General features: G+C 34.9%; 2 protein-coding genes and 1 long non-coding RNA gene across 6 annotated transcripts in view; 1 reads left to right on the top strand and 2 right to left on the bottom strand.

The window, feature by feature from the left end:
• Positions 1–5: 5 nt before the first annotated feature.
• On the bottom strand, positions 6–6744 carry LOC106178728 (kynurenine aminotransferase-like). Its single transcript, XM_087008620.1, has 13 exons — positions 6639–6744; positions 6159–6223; positions 5796–5847; positions 5385–5483; positions 4589–4738; positions 4044–4133; positions 3598–3717; positions 3240–3360; positions 2237–2403; positions 1884–2070; positions 1202–1278; positions 776–862; positions 6–178 (listed from the first exon to the last, which is right to left on the bottom strand). Exons 2-13 carry the CDS (start codon positions 6215–6217, stop codon positions 119–121), a joined length of 1269 nt encoding a protein of 422 aa, XP_086864746.1. The 5' UTR covers positions 6218–6223; positions 6639–6744; the 3' UTR covers positions 6–118.
• A 1463-nt stretch (positions 6745–8207) lies between these two features.
• LOC106178736 (kynurenine aminotransferase) overlaps positions 8208–18873 on the bottom strand; it is a 19188-nt gene continuing 8522 nt past the window's right edge. For 3 of the 4 annotated variants that reach the window (XM_087008616.1, XM_087008618.1, XM_087008617.1), the window contains 7 exons: positions 12296–12385; positions 11751–11870; positions 11103–11223; positions 10620–10786; positions 10151–10337; positions 9301–9387; positions 8208–8962 (listed from right to left, as the gene is read on the bottom strand). In XM_087008616.1, the coding sequence (XP_086864742.1) occupies positions 8751–8962; positions 9301–9387; positions 10151–10337; positions 10620–10786; positions 11103–11223; positions 11751–11870; positions 12296–12385 (984 nt within the window). In that variant the 3' untranslated portion in view covers positions 8208–8750. Of the gene's footprint in view, positions 8963–9300; positions 9388–9696; positions 9774–10150; positions 10338–10619; positions 10787–11102; positions 11224–11750; positions 11871–12295; positions 12386–18873 lie in introns of all 4 variants that reach the window. The other variant, XM_013562040.3, reaches the window with a different exon arrangement.
• LOC106178738 (uncharacterized) overlaps positions 12385–18873 on the top strand; it is a 6588-nt gene continuing 99 nt past the window's right edge. The window contains exons 1-7 of the long non-coding RNA XR_015333452.1: positions 12385–12636; positions 13639–13725; positions 15673–15789; positions 16269–16567; positions 16902–16962; positions 17336–17647; positions 18287–18873. The exon at positions 18287–18873 is cut by the window's right edge and continues 99 nt beyond it. This is a non-coding gene — a long non-coding RNA (uncharacterized LOC106178738). The remainder of the gene's footprint in view (positions 12637–13638; positions 13726–15672; positions 15790–16268; positions 16568–16901; positions 16963–17335; positions 17648–18286) is intronic.

Here is an 18873-nt window from a genome sequence, read left to right as displayed (position 1 = left end):
ACCTGATATGAAATATATCTAACACTGCATGCCTAATGATTAGCACTGATATTTGAATTAAATATTTGTATTCGTTAAGATATTATATCTATTTTTATCTGTCACCCATTTCTTCCCGTTATAAGGATTTCTTCCATTCTTTCAATATGTCTGCTGCTCTTTTTAGGGTGCCGTCCTCCTTCAAACAGAAATGAAGTTTAGTCATAGTTGAAATTCTTGTTATCAGTTCAATACCATTTAAGCAAATTAATCCATTTTAATCAATTAATGATTCGTTTGAAGCTGTGTTTCTACTTAGAGAATTCAAAGTACTTTTTGAAGAATTCCCACACTGCTATAAGATTATTCAGCTTTAGGCATAATTTTAGTTGTGTGGAAAATGGTTAGACGTTCATTGTATGATAATTTTACAATTAACAATCAAATATGATTACTTGGAAGGCCGATCCCATATCTGTTAAGCCTTACCCATATCTATATGTATATAAACATTGTCAATATAATATTTTATTGTCATCTGATGTTATACCTCAGAATAATGTAAGTATTGAAGGCCCAAAAGAGAATATTAGCTAAAAGCAGATGTCAAACTCTTTTCAAAAGCGTATATATTGAGTAACAATTGTTTATTCACATGTAACAAGGACAACTGCGGTAATATTCCATTGATACAGAAGACCAATGGATTGACTGCTAAGACTGTTATATGGAAAAATAACCACAGGTCAATGAAAAAAAGGATGTATCGCCCTTATATTTCTCAATCTTTACTTACCTTGATTAAGCAGAAGCGTAGATATTTGGCTCCTAAATGTTTGTTACCTTTGTGGTAGAAAACACTTGGTGGGATAGCAGACAGCTTCTGAAATGTTCGAATGACAGGTATTTAATTTAGATTCACAATAAACGTTATAATTTCTTCCTGGTATTAAATGCATTGTCATTATATCGAGGGTGATCTTCACTTTCATAACTGTGACAAAACATTATCTTATTTACATATGGTAAATAAGTATCTTATTTACATAGGAATATGATAGTAAGAATATTAAATTGATCAAATATTTTTACAGATTGTGATCACACTTATATCATTATATTATCTTATTTTCATGCACATAGGTGAGAAGCACACAAGTCAGTGTATTCGTTTATGTATGCATACATGTATATCCACACATGCAGTTTGTTTATAATTCACCTTATTGACAGTCATCCATTTGCAGAACTTGACATCCTCTGTAGTGTCAGGACTGTTACTGTCATCAAAACTGACATCTATAATATATGTAAAAAATGTATAATCCAGACTTTTTATATTAACATATTTTAGATTATTTGTCTAGGTTCTTGTAATTAAAAGATAGAGGCACCTTTCTACGTGGGAGTAAACAAACTTTCTGCTTTGGCCAATTGAAAATTTTACCATGCAACAAAACATTTTAATTTATTCTGAATAAGCTGTTATTTTATGAATTTGTAATTATACAAACTGAATATAATACTGTATGTTTATGTTGTATTACATAAGTAAAGTGATCAGAAAATAAAGATTTATTGTAAAACAAAGACAACATTTTCTGTTGGATTGTTCTTGGCTTCAAGATCTTTTCGTAAAGCTTTTGAGATGCTTATCATATACTCTGGAACAACTTTCAAGAAACTTTGCCTGCTATATACTTCACAATGACCTCTTTAGATAAAAGCAAAATATAGTAGTATCTTAAATCTTTCGTTCCAAAGTAAGTGATTTTCATCTCTGAAATGTTACAGTCCCTTATGATATGGAATATATGCTATTCCTTGTTTTCCTAATAGATATATTTGCCTTTTATTATTCAAAATTAAATTAATTTAAATTCGTGTTTCTAAAAAATACCAACTTAAATGCGAAAAGTCGGCCATCATGAAGTACGCTCCTTGGGGAATGACAGGAACGAACCCGACCTCCTGAAGATCCTTGGCAAGAATGTCACGCTTTCTTTCCAAGTCATCACTAAGTTGTTTGAAGTAGCTGTCTGCCTGACCAAGTCTGTTTACTTCTGTTTCCATGCCAACAGCCACTGCTTCCTAATTATGATAAAAATGCAGTTACTGGGTACCTGCATTTAAATAGCAACAGTCAGACTAACTGTTTTTCCATGCCTTTGTTGGCAGGTAACTTTACAATATATACTCATGAAGCAATACACCTTTAATTTAAAACATACACCTATATATCTGATGTCCCACATACCTGTAGTGGAGTAGGGCAGGTGTAGTTACAGTTCTGGTGAATCCTCTGAGCGCCCTCTATCAGGTGTGGAGGTCCTATACACCAGCCCAGCTTCCAGCCTGTCACACTGAATGTCTTCCCAGCACTGCTGATACTGATGGTACGCTCCCACATGTCTGGTAGGGTGGCTAGAAAAGAGGGGATATTTTTTTACAAGTTGAAATAATTCAATAATAATATTAATAACTAGTACTTAAACATTTAAGTTCTTATTTTAATTACCGGTTGGATGTTAAAATTATAAAGTCACTACATGCAATTCCACAAAGTGGTTTGGAGGAGTGGCAAGAACTTAATTCTTTTTTAAATGACATGGCATCTGAGAGATTTAAATCATTTTTATAACAGCAAACTAAACGAGGCAGAAAAGCTATCAAATGTACAGACATAAATCATAAACTAAAATGTCAGTGGACTAAATAGGGTTTTTATTCATTTTGATCCAATATAACATAATGCTTTACATCATTATCACCACCAATTTTATGTATATTTACAAAATGTATCTACATGAAGCAGTAGGCTTCAGACCCATAGAAGTTAAAAGTCACCCACCGAAAACGCCAGTGTTGAAAAAAATTTAAAAAGTCGTAATTGAATAAATAAATAAAAAACTTCAAAACGAAAATGCTAAGCAGGCTTGAACAAGGTGTACCTGTATATGTATCTCAGTCCTAAAAATTGAGTTTTAGGAATAAAGCCACATGGTTATCCATTTATTGTGTTTACAATGAAAAGTGAACAGTGATAAAGATGTCGGGCGACAGTATACGCAGGGGATAGTTAAATGTACAGGCAGCGTTTGTATAAAAATATCAATATAGAATGTGCGAAAATCATCCTACATATTTGTAAATATTCAGATCCTTTTCAAAATACTTTTTCTGAAAAAAAAAGTGACTAAATATAGGCAGTGATTAATCAGTCGTAGGAGGAAGTAGAGCACATGCTGGAGTTTTCCTACCTATTCTCACATGTTCCTCCCCTTGGAAAGTAATCCACTCATACACTTCATCTGATATCACCATCACATCATGCTGTTTACACAGGTCTGCTATCACCTCCAACTCTGCCCTGGAAAAAACCTACACCAAGGATAGATCAGAGCCGTGGATGATATGTAGCACTTCAATCGCCCTTTTTTTGTTTCAACAATTAAACAAACCCTGAATTTCAGAGGACATTGGAAAACACCTGTCATTTCCAGTTCCAGCAGAGACAGAAAAATACAAGAGAAATGACCGGGTTTAAATGGTCCATTGAAACTAATAAAAAATACATATGCCCTACATTAAATGAACTATTAAAACCTTTCAACCTACTTTGCCAGTTGGGTTATGTGGAGTATTGATAATGATTGCTTTAGTTTTAATATTAAACTTGCTGGCCAGTTCTTCTGGGTCTAGTTTCCAATCTGCACTGGATGACACCAATGTTGCTTTCTGGAAAATCCACAAACACTTAAATCACAGTTAATAATATAACATTTTTAAATTAAGTAATTGCTGTAAACTGGCAAAATATTTGAAGGGGGTGTTAAATGCCATCATTCACATTATAATGTTACAAGGTTTTAAAAAAAAATTAATCTATGAATTGCGCTGAATAAAGCTTTTATTTTTGCAAGCTGTATACTTTTCTTGATCTGGGAGCATTTCGCTCTAAATGTGACAGGTGCAACAAAACACAATCAGCAATCCAAGCACCACCATAAATAGTGCCCTGGTTGTGTTTGCTGTGGAAATAATCACCATGCAGCCATTCTTACCTCTGCTCTAAGTGGTATAAACACTGGTACCCCCTCTGCAAGCCTTACCATAGGCTCATAACATCCAAAAAACGGCTCAATAATGACCACCTGGAAATAAATGAGAAATGTAACGTCTCACCTTTAACCCTCGGACCCTTAATTCACTTACACTTATCTAAATACGTTATCTAATATTTGCTGACCTTTCCAAATAATTATATAGGATTATAATAATCACTATTTTAACCCATACTTGTGCACACTGATCATGCTGTATTGTTTTCCCTTTTAACTGTTGCCAGAGCTAAGGCTGTAAATCTCTTTTGATACAATTGACTGCATCATTTGACATGACCAGACGTCAATGTTTCACTGGGAACCAATCACAGCTCAAATCTCTTAACACCGCATAACCAACCTATCTTGTCATTTTATGGAGCCAAATCAAGCATGTTAGACACTTCAGATCTTGGTTTTAAAAAAGGATCCTGTAAACAAACAGAACGACCAGAGAACCTGTTCTTTTTTCATTGCAAGTGAACCCACCTGGAAGTAGGACCTACCTCATCCCCAGGGTTGATCAACCCCATGATGGTACAGTACAGAGCCCCATAGGCACCAACTGTGACGATTATCTCATTCATTGGGTCAATGGTCCGACCATGGAGTGGGGAGAACATCTTGGAGATTGCCTGAACAAGTCTAGGGTGACCCTGGAAGAAGAGGACATCTTAAAGATTGCCTGAACCAGTCTTGCAAAACTCTGAAACATGACGTCACCTGATGACCCTGATTTAAAAGAATATCCTATTCAAAATATTTTAAGCTATTTGAAAGTTCCAGGAAACCTGGATTGACCCCAGAATACTGTACATGTGTATTATGGTATTTCTGATATGTACAGACCTAATCCAGAAGCAACAGATAAACAAAATCATGTTAACTTTTAAAAAGACAAGTGAGCCGATCTATAACTTCTAAACCTAAATACCGCAGGTGGAAAGGTTTGTGGGGTTGTAGAAAGTGTGCTTTTTCTTTTAAAATTGCGCACTAACGTCCGTAGTGCTGTGCATAGATCCATGGCCATGCATAGAGAAATATACAGATAAACAGTGTAAAATAATTGAATTACATGAAATGCCAGAAATACTGCAGGTGTTTCTCAAGGAAATTAAGCATGGTGCAAAAATCTCCTAAAGGATTCTTTGCGTGGTTATAAGAAATTAAGGGGTTTTCCTTTCTTTTATTAAGGCATATAGCTACCCTACTATAACATAACACAACATACCAGATATACATGTTTATTGGTATATAATTCCTTCCAATGTAACACTGTAAGTAAAATGCAATAAGACTTACAAAGCTCCTGGTGTACTGGTTCAGCAGAACATTGCTGCTCATGGTGGCATCACAGAGGGCTTGTTTCACATATTCTGGAGGGGAGAAGTCTGGAAATCCCTGGGAGAAAGGACAAGTTTATGTTCAGCGGACAGTAATCATGTATGCCTGGATATATTGAAATAGTAATCATCTTCATAATCATCATCAGCCGCATCACTCATCTCGCATCCGGTGGTGGATATACATGTAATACTGTAATTTACATCATGTACATGTACACGCTGTACGATCCCGTCAACGCTTCTGCTTAAATTTATGTCGATGTTACAAATGTTACAGAGTGCATTTATTAGTACCGTAACTAAAGATTTCAGGACATCTATTATCTCAGCGAAGTATAAGACTGATTTTTTTATAAGACATAGTTACCAGACCAAGGTTGATAGCCTCGTGCTCGGCTGCTAGCTTGCCAAATTCAGCCCTGAAAATTATCACAATATAAAAATTCCGTAAATCCGAAAGTAAATTCATTGGAAAATGGGATGAAATTTATCCCCTGTAAAGATGGAAAACAGTTTCACTGTAAAAACTCATATGACGTTATTCGCTAAGGTGTATTCAGACAGGACTATTTTGGACCGACAACCAATTCAGTTCTCGTTGCTTAATGACAAGATAACAGAAATCTCTTCAAGCTCTTTCTGATGGTGCAGGTGAGAAAAGTGGCTTTGTATCGTATGCCTGAGAACAGCTTTTAATACTGTATGTATTTCCCCGATGATGTGGTCTTACCAAACATTGTTCGCTGAATGTAATTCTGTCCTGTGTGCGCTGACCAATTTACTGGACATCCTAGACTGCAAAGAGAAGAACAAATAATAAAACACAAACTTAACAGAAAAGTCCACAATGTTACATGCAACAAGTGAGTGGCTAGAATGTGTAATATATCTTGAAAATGTGATCTGGAAAAAGAATTATCTAAGAACCATGCTACCTACTAGTATAAACTGTCACGAGATGGACGTGACCTTTTGACATGAGACGGAATAAATACTAAGATGTCAATATGAACCAATTGTAAACATTTCACAAACAATTTACCGGTACTTTGCCAGAAAAAAATAGAAAAAAATAGCCAATCAATCTGTTATATTTTGCTTAAGTTATAAAAGACAACATGGCAAAAGACTATTATTATTGCTATTGTGCATAATGGGTTACATTACCATAGTTGTTAACATTACCATTAACTTACTACTGCTTTCTTACCGAGTGGTGACGGGGTGTTTATTCTGAGAACAGAAACTTCTAACGACCGAACTCTTCCTTTCAACAATGGGTCTCAGAGTAGTCAACGTGCCCTGTGAATACATATGAATAAAAGGATTAATGGATAAATAGATAAGTCGATAGGTATATGGACAGACAGACTGTCAATATTACATGTACATAGAGAGATTTCTCATTATTATATAAATATATCTGACAAACAGATACATTTACTTTAGTACATACTACACTAAGTGCACGCGTTATGTAAAAAATAAATATCTCTCACTTACTTGTAGTAAGAATTTGACTTATACATACCATATAACTTGGTTTTTAATGTTCAATCTTTAGCGACTTCTTTTTTTTCACGAGCAGTTTCACAGAATTTATTTAAAGGCAAATACTACTACATTTTCGTTAATTACTGAACAGTTCTTTAACGAGTCACAAAAGTAAAAAGATTTATAAATATATTATCCTGTTTAACTATAGAAGTATATGCTTGATGAGAGCATGAAGATTTTTAAGAAGGCCCCTCACACATATCGGACTTAATATCCGTATATTGCCCTGAACGGATCACTTAACGTCCCCTCGCCGCTACTACTCCGTATCGGGACGCCCACAGGTAAAAAGACGAAAACATTTTTCTCAGCTTTGAAACCTGGCCCTAAGATTTCTAAAAACCCGACCCGAAAGTAAGTTTGTAAAAATATTCCCTTTTAAACCATTGAGGGGGGGGGGGGGGGTACCGATTCGGGAGTGTATCAATGCGGGGAACTCATGTCATATATAATATTGCTCCGATGCGGGTATGTACAGGCTCTGTTACACCTAGCGTAATAAGGAGCTCAAGAGTGTCGTACTTGAAATCGGTTATAGACCTGCATAAATTAAATCACCATTTTCCAGCGTATGAAAATTAACATGAAAGCATGTATCTAAGCATTGTTTTTGTTCATGTCTTACTTATCTTAACGATGTGGGGGAGGAGCAATGTCAGTAATAAAATGATGACCCTGTCAGATCAGCGACGCTCAGTTATTACCTGTTGCTGAAGCCATGTTGTAAGGGAAAATGGGGCGTTCGGCCAGATAACCTAGCCATTACGGTGCCTGATCGCTTATAATCGTGGGGATATCTTAGAGCAGAGTTAAAGGGGTCGGCAACTAGTGAATTTTCTGATAATTTTCTGTGGTATTGGATAGATAAAGCTGTCTACCTTTATGTAACTACCCGCCCCAAAACAAACAGGCATAGCAGCAGAAGAGATAATTTGGGTGGGTAATCACACAACTGAGGCGGATCTGATTTTATTCAAATCAAGCCTCGCCTTTCTTTTTTTTACTGCGTGACTGCCTGCCCATACAACTTTTACAAGGAAGAACTGATGCCAAGGAAATAATTTACACAAAACTTTGGATATAGAGAGAAGAAACTAGAAAGGTCCCACGTGCGCAGCAAAATTTAAAATAATCAATAAAATTATATAGTAATTTTTTACTTGTAATCTTCGTCTTGTATACGTAAACTGTCAAAGCAGAAATAAGAACAGACAAAATTCCATATTTTTTGTGTGGAATTGTAATTTTTTTTTTATTTTGCATCAGTTGATACGATTCACATGACGGATTTTTTTTCCAATCACAGTTATTACAATCACAAAACAATGATTTACATTAATAAAGGTCTCTCACGTCAATCTCTCATCAAAGGAGATATCAGCAGAAAAATGGCACGACTGTCATTTTGCACCGGTTTTAAAGATATTGAACTGCTTAAACAGAAAATAGGTTTTAATGTTCTTGCATAAAACTAGTACTGCAGGTTTCACTGAATAAGGGTGAATATGTGGAAGGGGGGGGGGGCTACATGACACTGAAATGTTCATCCAGATACACAGAAAACAATTTTAAGGCATCTTAAAAAAATAGGAAGAAGAGAAACATTAGGCCCTCATGCCACAACTCTTTGGCGCATTTACTGTAAGTGCATTTTGTATATTCATCTTTGTAGAATACTATTCATTGTATTTTATACATTAATATTTGTAGAAAGCTATTTATTGCTCTCATTAACACTTCATTTGTAATAAACTCTTCTTTTAAATTATGTACAATGTACTGATCTGATATAAAATAGTTTATTATATATTACACTGTATGCCCTAAATTTCATACTCTTTTCAATTAAACAGTTTTTGTATCCGTATATTTTAATGTTATATAAATCTGTTTTATTTGTCCTCCTTAATCTTCTCCTTATAAGGATTTCTTCCATTCTTTCAATATGCCTGCTGCTTTTTCCAGTGTGCTGTCCTCCTTCAAATAGAAAAAAAGTCAAATCATTATCAAAATTCTTAGTATAAATCCAACAAAAGTTGGCCAAATAAATATTTTAGTAATCTGAAGCACACTTTTCTACTGAGAGAATTCAAAGTACTGTTGTAAATAACTTCAGTCTACACTGCTATTATTGAAAACCCAGTGGAATATGGCTGGTTTAAACATACATAGGGTAAAGCTTTATCCACATGCAAAAATGGCAACTTGGGTAATATTACACACTTGATACACAGGAACAATCAGTTGACCTAAAAATGGACTTAATGACCACAGGGCTTTTTATTAAAAATTGATATTTCTCAATCTTTACTTACTTTGATAAAACAGAAGCGTAGGTATTTGGCTCCTAAATGTTTGTGACCTTTGTGGTAGAAAACACTTGGTGGGATAGCAGACAGCTTCTAAAAAGTTTAAGTAATGATTTTTAATTTTTGATGTTTGATGTTTATTATAAATTTAATAATTTTTAGTTGTGATAACTTCACCTTTGTGATTACAAAATTCTCTTATTTTCAGAATGAAATTAAGTCAGATTATTATCGTTTTTCTTTTTTTTTTTTTTTTTTTGCAGCTAGTGGTCACACTAAACTTATATCATAAAGTCATTTTATATTATTTTTGTAGAAATAAGTACATATTTACAAGTATAAAAGTCAGTGTACGTGTTTGTGTACGCATATATCCACACATGCAGTTTGTTTATAATTCACCTTATTGACAGTCATCCATTTACAGAACTTGACATCCTCTGTAGTGTCAGAGCTGTCACTGTCATCAAAACTGACATCTAGAATTTTTTTTAAAAAATCTCTTGATTATATTTATATTGCATTTCATAAAAATATGATTGAAAGATAAGAAATGTATTGTAAAACAATGGAATGCACTTTCTATTAGATTGTTCATGGTTCAAAGATCATTTAGTAAAGCTTTAGTGATGATAATCGCTTACTTTGGAACAAACCTTTTAAGAAACTGTTACAACAATGCAATGTTTTGCTCTTATTTCAAGAGCATCATCTGGCTTGTTAAGAGCAATGCGTAGCTGTTTCATAATGTTTTTTTCCTAATTAAGTGACTACATCACTACATCTATATCTTTGCCTCTGCCATTAACAATTTAAAAGTATAAGTATCCATCTAAAATGCTACTAAAATACTGACTTAAATGCGAAAAGTCGGCCATCATGAAGTACCCTCCTTGGGGAATGACAGGAACGAACCCGACCTCCTGAAGATCCTTGGCAAGAATGTCGCGCTTTCTTTCCAAGTCATCACTAAGTTGTCTGAAGTAGCTGTCTGTCTGACCGAGTCTGTGAACTTCTGTTTCCATGCCAACAGCCACTGCTTCCTAAATACAGTGATGATAAAGTGTATAAACTCAGACAACGTCATACCATGGGAGATATTTACCCTCTACCAGGGCGACTGATAGATTTTTTACAGATATTCACAGATATGTCTCTAGATAGATAGATGGTCATTTTGGTCCAAGACTTTGGTTCAAGAGGTATTATTAGTTCTAATAGCTTTTATTATTATTGATGCTGTTTTTCAGCATTCTCACTTGTTATAGGAAAATATAAATGCAGTGATAAAGATTTTATTTCCATATAACTGATGTCCCACATACCTGTAGTGGAGTAGGGCAGGTGTAGTTACAGTTCTGGTGAATCCTCTGAGCGCCCTCTATCAGGTGTGAAGGTCCTATACACCAGCCCAGCTTCCAGCCAGTCACACTGAATGTCTTCCCAGCACTGCTGATACTGATGGTACGCTCCCACATGTCTGGTAGGGTGGCTAGAAAAGAGGGGATACTTTATTTACAAATTGAAATAACTCACATGCTTCTCTTCTTGGACATTTTTTACAATTTCTTTAAAAAATTAGTTACTCCATAAGGTCATTGATTGAACTCTTTTAGGAGGAAGTATTATCTAGTTTGACTGCTTGACTTGACTGATATTGTCAAAAAATCTAAAAAAAATTTCTTAATTTCTTCTGCTAACTATCAGGACTCAATCAAACAAACAAACTATATATATATATATATAGAGAGAGAGAGAGAGAGAGAGAGAGAGAGAGAGAGAGAGAGAGATCACATGCTGGTTCCTACCTATTCTAACATGTTCCTCCCCTTGGAAAGTAATCCACTCGTACACTTCATCCGATATCACCATCACATCATGCTGTTTACACAGGTCTGCTATCACCTCCAACTCTGCCCTGGAAAAAACCTAAACCAAGGATAGACCAGGGCTGTGATAATAACACTGCAGTGCAGTATGGCATGCAGAGGTTTACTTACTGATGTCATTATAATTATAACTGAGACAAAGTCAGGGGCGGATCCAGAGCTATTTTCTGACAGTCTTCCAAATTATCTTTGTTGATCCATCCTCTCATTTTGACCGTTTTCCAACAGAAAAAATAAGCTGTCAATGTAAACTTGAAAATCTGACCGTCTTCTGGAAGACCCTGAAGACGGCCTAAATCCCCCCCCTGAAAATCATGGTTAGAGTAAACATCTTTGTAAGAGTAATAATCTATAATGTCTTGACTGCTACTTTTACATTATACAAGACATACAGCATTTCAACTAAAAAGAAACAGATGTAGCCTATTATAAAAAAATCTTACACTTACTGTCCTAATGCACTGCAGTCTTTTCAACTGTCTTATTTTTCAATTTTAACTTAATGAACCCCCAGCTTCAGAAACACACAAACTAAATTAAATGTACAGGAACAAGCTTTCAACTTACTTTGCCAGTTGGGTTATGTGGAGTATTGATAATTATTGCTTTAGTTTTAGTGTTAAACTTGCTGGCTAGTTCTTCTGGGTCTAGTTTCCAATCTGCACTGGATGACACTGACTTTGCTTTCTGGAAAATTCGTAAAATTTTAATTTATCAGCTACTTATTAATTAAAAAAAATTACATAAAAAGTTTGAAGAAGGAGTTAAAAGTCATCATGTTCACTTGGAAGTTACAATGTTTTTTAAGAAATGATCTATGAATCACAAGGAATAAAGCTTTAAGTTTGTTTTCTACACATGCATATTGATGAAATGAAGTCCAATTCTTGGCAAACACTGTAAATTACTTAAACTTTCTTTGTAAATATGTTTCAGTAAGTATCATGATGACAGGCAGATTTAATTCTTAATTATATTCTTTTTCTAATATGGAATCATTTTGCTGGAATTGTGACAGGTGAGACGAAACACAATCAGCAAACCAAGCACCACCATAAATAGTGCCCTGGTTGTGTTTGCTGTGGAAATAATCACCATGCAGCCATTCTTACCTCTGCTCTAAGTGGTATAAACACTGGTACCCCCTCTGCAAGCCTTACCATAGGCTCATAACAGTCAAAGAATGGCTCAATAATGATCACCTGGAAATAAATGAGAAAGGTAGTCATGTCCCATCCGTCCACCCCCACTTTAACCCCTCACTCACACATGGACGTTATCTAATTTGCTGATCTATCCAAATAAGGCTTAGGATTATGATAATTACTGATATATCCCACATACCAGTGCATAGATACCACATTGTGATTTTTTTCCCTTTAATAACAGTTGCCAGAGGGAATATCATACCAAGAAGATATATATGGGCTACTACAGTACCTTTATTACACAGGTAAGTTCAATGCAAAGCTCTCAATCTCTGCTGTGAATCAGTACAATTTTCTTTAATACTTGCACGTGTTAACAACTGTGGTACTTCAAGAAATATAGGTTACAGATATTGAACAGACCGATACAGGTCTGACTATATTCATATCCTTTTAGCAAACATGACACAGAAATAACTCCACTTATTGAGCCAAGAGTGGGTGTATTTCATTCCAACTGTAGATATTAATATGTAGGTTATAGGAGAGTGAGGACAGATATTGATCAGCAAAAGCACCCTTGCACATAAAACACAAGGCAAAACATGGATGGCCATAAATCCGGCTGTCAACACTTTATCTGAGGAATATTTTAAGAATTTCTGTGTGATACGGCTACAACTGTAGTACATTTAGCACTGTTAAACAGTGTAATGATATAAGAAACCAGCAGCAAAATATTTTTTAAAATCAGCAAGTTATATGCTTTTAACGTTTAAAGTTATAATCATGCTGAAGATCAAATCTTTTTGAAAAATTTCTGTGAAAGGAATCATAGACCACAAAATTTAAATTAAACAGAACTGTAAGGAGGAGTAAATAAGATGGTACACCTTATGTTATTCTTTATGAAAAAAATCCATTTGTCCTTTTCAATGTCAGACAGATTTATAGCAAAAAAAATTCATAAGAAGTGTACGATATTTTCTGAAATCACATTTTAAGTTCCTTAGCTATTACTTCAAGACAATAAATTTTTATTGCCTAGAGTTCTCTCACTTAAACTGAACAAAAATCAGAATGGCCTTTTCTATACAACATGTGTACATAGACTGAAATCTTTTTGGGGACAACAGAATTATATGTAAATATATCAATATACATGGAACAGATAAAAACTAAAAACTATTCAACTTCTGAATCTTACAAATCTAAAAACCTGTAAAACCTTGTACGATCTCCTCATGCAAGATCAAAAAGAATAAAGAAATTATCTCAAATTTTCAAATTAAAATTTTTCTTTATAGGAGATTTGAAAAGAGATTTCAAGCTTGCCTGGTACCCGCAAATGTTTGTGTTGCCTAGGACGCCAAGATAGCTTGTAAAGCAATCAGGTAAGCTAATCTTTTGTGCAAGCATGTTCGAAGTGATTGGCATACTGGAGTACAAAAATGCTTCACTCAGTAAGTTGACACTGCCCAGATACAAAAATACAAATATACCTAATCTCTTAAACCTTTATTTTGAAGGCATAATCTTGTTGAAACTCTTTTACAACTATGAAAAGATTTTCAGGAGAAGAATGTAGAGTAATATAGCATAAAAATGAATTGATGTTAAAACCAACCCCTGATTTCAAAAGTCTTAACTGGAATATCACAAACAATTAAGTTTGATCACATTTTATTTGTAAAAGAAAGCACAAGAAGGTGATGAAATTAGCACACTCTCATTTTGCTCTGTCAGGCAGAGAGCGTACTGTAGAATGAAAATGTACCAGTACAACTAACCATCTGGTTGAATTTCTGGTCAAGCTACAACTGTTAAGTTACAAAAACTGATTAACATATTGCTTAATCATATTGTAACACAAATCAAGCCACTTGCTGACATCCAGAAAAATATTAATATCTTTTTTTTTTATCATAAAGTTGATCAAACTTTTTCTTTCATTGATTTCGCATAAATTTGCTTGATACAGTTTAGGAACAAATATCCCTTTAAAACTGATAAGGATTTTGTTATTTAAAGATGTCATGAATGTTTTCAAGTCATTTTCCAGTTTGATTTACATGTATTAGTATGTATGGAATAACAAAACATCCAAGAGAATATTGTGAAATATCTGAACATAAATTTCATAATCTGCTCACTGGAAGCTGTTTTCCTTTCTCCCCAAGCTTTCTATTCTCTGGATGTGTAAATCAAGCACAGCAAAACCAGGACACCAAAAATAACAAAATAATAATCAGAATACATAATAGGTATACCTGTGAACAATTTCAATGCCCTGCAAAATACCGTCAAATACCCCTTTCACCAACTGTAAGACAAGCTGTTGACACAGAATGTGTTTGAATAATCAACACAGCTTTGTACAGATTGAAAAGGGGTACTCATCCAGAAGCCGAGGCCCTAATGAAAATACCTGTGTCCCTTTAACGGTTATCCCAATTGTTCTGCCCAGTTTAATATTACATTCTACGACCAGTTTTATTAAATCTTAAGCTCTTGCAATCAACATACATATGCACTGTTTCAACCTGTTACAAGCTGAAATGAAGGATATCTAATCAACCATAGCCAACCAGAGCATAAAGGCACGACTGAAACTTTCATTCTACAGCTCAATGTTCTGTATCTTCTTCTCCTCCCCATTTCTCAGTGTTTATTCAAATCCCAATGTTAGTTCAGTGGACTTTGTAAAGAAATGCACAGGCTTTGTGTGTGAAAGGGGTGCCCCTGCGGTAAGGCTAAAGGTAAGCTGGGTTCAGGCTCTGTAAGGCTGGTAATGAGAGAAGTGGCCTGGAAGAAGGGGTTGTTCTAGGTCAAAGGCTTGAATGCAGCAAGCGGCACTGCAGAGTGCAGCTTGAGAAACTAGTGTAGCTTGCCCAAAAACATCCAGGAGGAGTTATCCTCTAACTGACAGCGGGAGGGGGGGGGGGTTTAGATGGGGAGGGGTTGTTGTTAATAAGATGAACAGTTAATAATTTAAAATTGCGAGGGGGAGGGGTTGTTGATAATAAGACGGACAGTGAATAATTTTGAAATTCTGTGATATTTTTGTGTGGTTTTTATCCGATTTCATCTAATTAGCTTAGAAAATAAAATCACTTATCCCAAATTATCATGCTACCTTTTTAAACATTTATGTTTTATGTAGTTAACTTTGCAACTGTGTCAGCACAATGTTGCATATTTCAAAGGAACTGAATGCAGCCACAATGAATATATTGATTTGCCATTCAGTGCTCACTGTTTTCAACACAGATTCTCCATATAAACTTAATTCAATACTTATACATGAACCCTTGATTAAACCATTTCTATTTCATCCTCAGCCTCTCCCTAAAGGAACCCAGGACCTATCTCGAAGGTAGATTGCCTGACCTTGCATCAACCCGAGTTTCAACCACAGCAATTGGACAACAGGTGTATGTGTTCCCGGCTCTGCACAGGTGTGTTTCTAGCTCCTAGCACTGTGTTTATAGGCGCCCTCCCTGACAATACTAGGCAGTACAATATATACCTTATAATAGGACAAAAGACCAGACTTTGAATTTCACTGTTGGTTAGACCCCCCAGGGCCTAGATTTTCTTATTTTCTCAGCATATTCAAGTTTGCAATAAAATACATTTTCTGAAAGTTTTGAGGTGATTGATTAAAATGTAATCTTTTATAGGCAAAAACCACAACTTTTAAAGAAGTAACTTTGAGTAAAAAGTTATTTAAAAAAATGTAAAATTATGAGAACTAGGGGCAACCCCAATTAATAAATCTTATTAGAGCAAACTATCAGAAATTATATCATCTTTACTTTCCTACATCATTTTATTATTCTTAAATCTTATCACAGACCTATACTTAACCTTTTGCCATAAGCCATATAAGCAAGACATCTAATGCTGTATATTAATACTGCAGTTGTGGTTACAGGTTCCTGGACACATCTTAATGGAGGTTTATAAAACAAGAACATCAGCAAGATGTCTGGTCAGCTGGATGTGGATGTGGATTTCAACAGGACAGAAACCAGGGAGTGTTCTAAGTGTTGGAACAGACCACGTGTACCCTGTTGGCCATTCGGTTTTATATTGAAGGCTTGCAGTCCCAGGAAACCCTACAATTTTTATTTGAAAGCCCAAGCCCCAACCGAGTGAGATGCCAGGTTATGACCATAGTCTGACACGTACAGCATAACAGTAGTAAAGCTGTTCATTGAGTCTTCTATGCAGGTACATGTACATTAATTATCAGTAGTTAATTTCCTATATTTTGAAGGCAGTTACATGTATTATCAACAGTTACTAGCATACTGTTCTACAAACCTTAATACTCTCTGCATTTGTTGTATTTTAGACTTAAGTTCATGCCTAGAATATAGCTTGCTTTTTCTTTGATCTAATTAAAAATATCTTATCAAATCAATACATAGGCATACAAATCTAATATTTAGAATACTCACCAACTAAAATTATTTTATCCTCAGCTTTTTCAAAAGTCCTATATACCAGCATGAACCATTGGACCAGGTGTCTCTGAGTAAAATTTCTTTGATTATTAATTCAGGATTTCTCAAGCAAAGCATGAGATTCTTGAAGAGTTAAATGGGCAGACTAAAGGTCCAACAGTAAGTAAACTAGAGGGCAGAGTGTCAAGTTTTACATATCATAGTTTTTCATGCTACATGTAGTACCATCAGAGACCAAATATCAAATAAAAATGAACATCGATTCATCTTGTTGTACTTCCATATTGTTACATTGTTGTCACTGGATTTCTGTTTTAATTATTATCAAGCAACCATGCTCATCATTTTCTTCCATATACTGTGTCAACTTTCCACTTTTTATACATTTTGCCTCAACTAACTGTACTCAAAAATGTAAAATGCTAAACCTGCCTTACTCTGTTCTACTATATAGCATGTGTGAATGCAATCTTTTCTAAAATGCAGAAGAGCATACTTTTTATAACATGCAATTTTTACTGTGTTCTTCCAGGCCTGTAATACAGATGAAGAGATCATGTCTGCCTAAAACTGTGCTACAATATAGGTCACTATGCCTGGAAGACAGGAAGACTGGGTTCCCATTGCTACTAACAATATCTATTCATCTCAGAGGGTTTCTCACTAAATAGCTTTCAGCTTAAGCGGCTAAATGTCTGGCATGCCTACTGAAGCTGCTAAACGATAATTTTTTATCAGTAGGGATATCAGACATCTAAGCCCCTTAAGTTGATTGCAACAGAGATAGATCGACAGCACAACATTCCTCCAGTGGCTTCACACCTGGTCATGCACCAGAAGACAGGTAAAATACTCCTTAATATGGTGGCCTAATGCAAAAATATAGACCATGGACTGACTGAGAATGCAAAGTCCACTTAATACAAAAAAGGCATGCTTTTTTCAAACATTTTTTTTCAATGTCAACTGGAAAAAATCCAACACCAATGCTGATGATACGATAAAGGAAATAGGGACACACATAAAGTTTATTGTTTCACAAAGTGCTAACAGTCTAATGTCAAGGTTTGTGTTGTAATAGTAACCTCCATGCTGTGGACCTTGATATCCCTTTTCTTGGCACAGCTTTATTTTCATCCCAAACAAATTAAAAAAAAAACCCTACTCCAGTCCACACAGCCATAATATATGGATAGGAAGAAAACATGCTTTACATACAATTTAGCACTGTCAAGAATTGTAAGAGAGTTTGATTCTTTTTATCAAGCTGCACATCTGCCAAAACATTCTTCATTGTTAGTATCTTGCCTGCAGCCCATGTACTACTTGAGGGATAGTAACAAATACTCCTTTGTGATGCTGTTTTTTCTGCATTTCAATAATATATCTCAATATTGTTGGGATCACGACACGTGCATTGAACTTCAGTCCTAATTTTCTCCATACAAAATTTGTTCAATGTCTCTTTCTTTATATTTTTCAGGTGGGCAAACAGGTTCTTCAAAACCAGCAAATAAGTTGAGAAGACTATGTATAGCAAATGAACTTCGGGTGTTACAACCATCTTGATGGAATAAGTGATCATGGACAAAAGAGGGGAAACAGAAATATCTTGTTACTTATTCTCTATGACAGATGTATTTTTCTTGATTAGGAAATAAACATACAATATGTACCTGTATACATAATAATACCAAAGAATCTGCAACATATCATTTTTATTTCTCGGGGAGGTAATCATTTAAAATGATATATATTCAAGTTGGAAACAATATGGAAGTCATTCACAGAATATCAATTTTAAGGTGTGGTGTATTACTCTACCAATTTCAACACATTCGGTTTGAAAACTGGACTTTCTTTTTTTAAGAGCTTTTAGTTGTTTTGTAGAAGCTGCTCATATCTAGATTGCAGTATGTAACACATCATTAAAAGTTCACTTATACATGTCATTGTATAATACTGTTTTAAATATCTAATCATCAGGTAATATCACATTATAAGGTTCTTACCACATGCCACTATATATAATAAAACCACACATTCACAAAGACAATATATTGAGATTTT

The sequence above is a fragment of the Lingula anatina genome, chromosome 3, assembly GCF_051362555.1.
Source record: "Lingula anatina isolate TDL-2025a chromosome 3, LinAna3.0, whole genome shotgun sequence".
NCBI classification, from domain to species: Eukaryota; Metazoa; Brachiopoda; class Lingulata; order Lingulida; family Lingulidae; genus Lingula; species Lingula anatina.
Note: the sequence above shows the minus strand (reverse complement) of the source record. Positions and strands in the feature narration are given on the sequence as shown.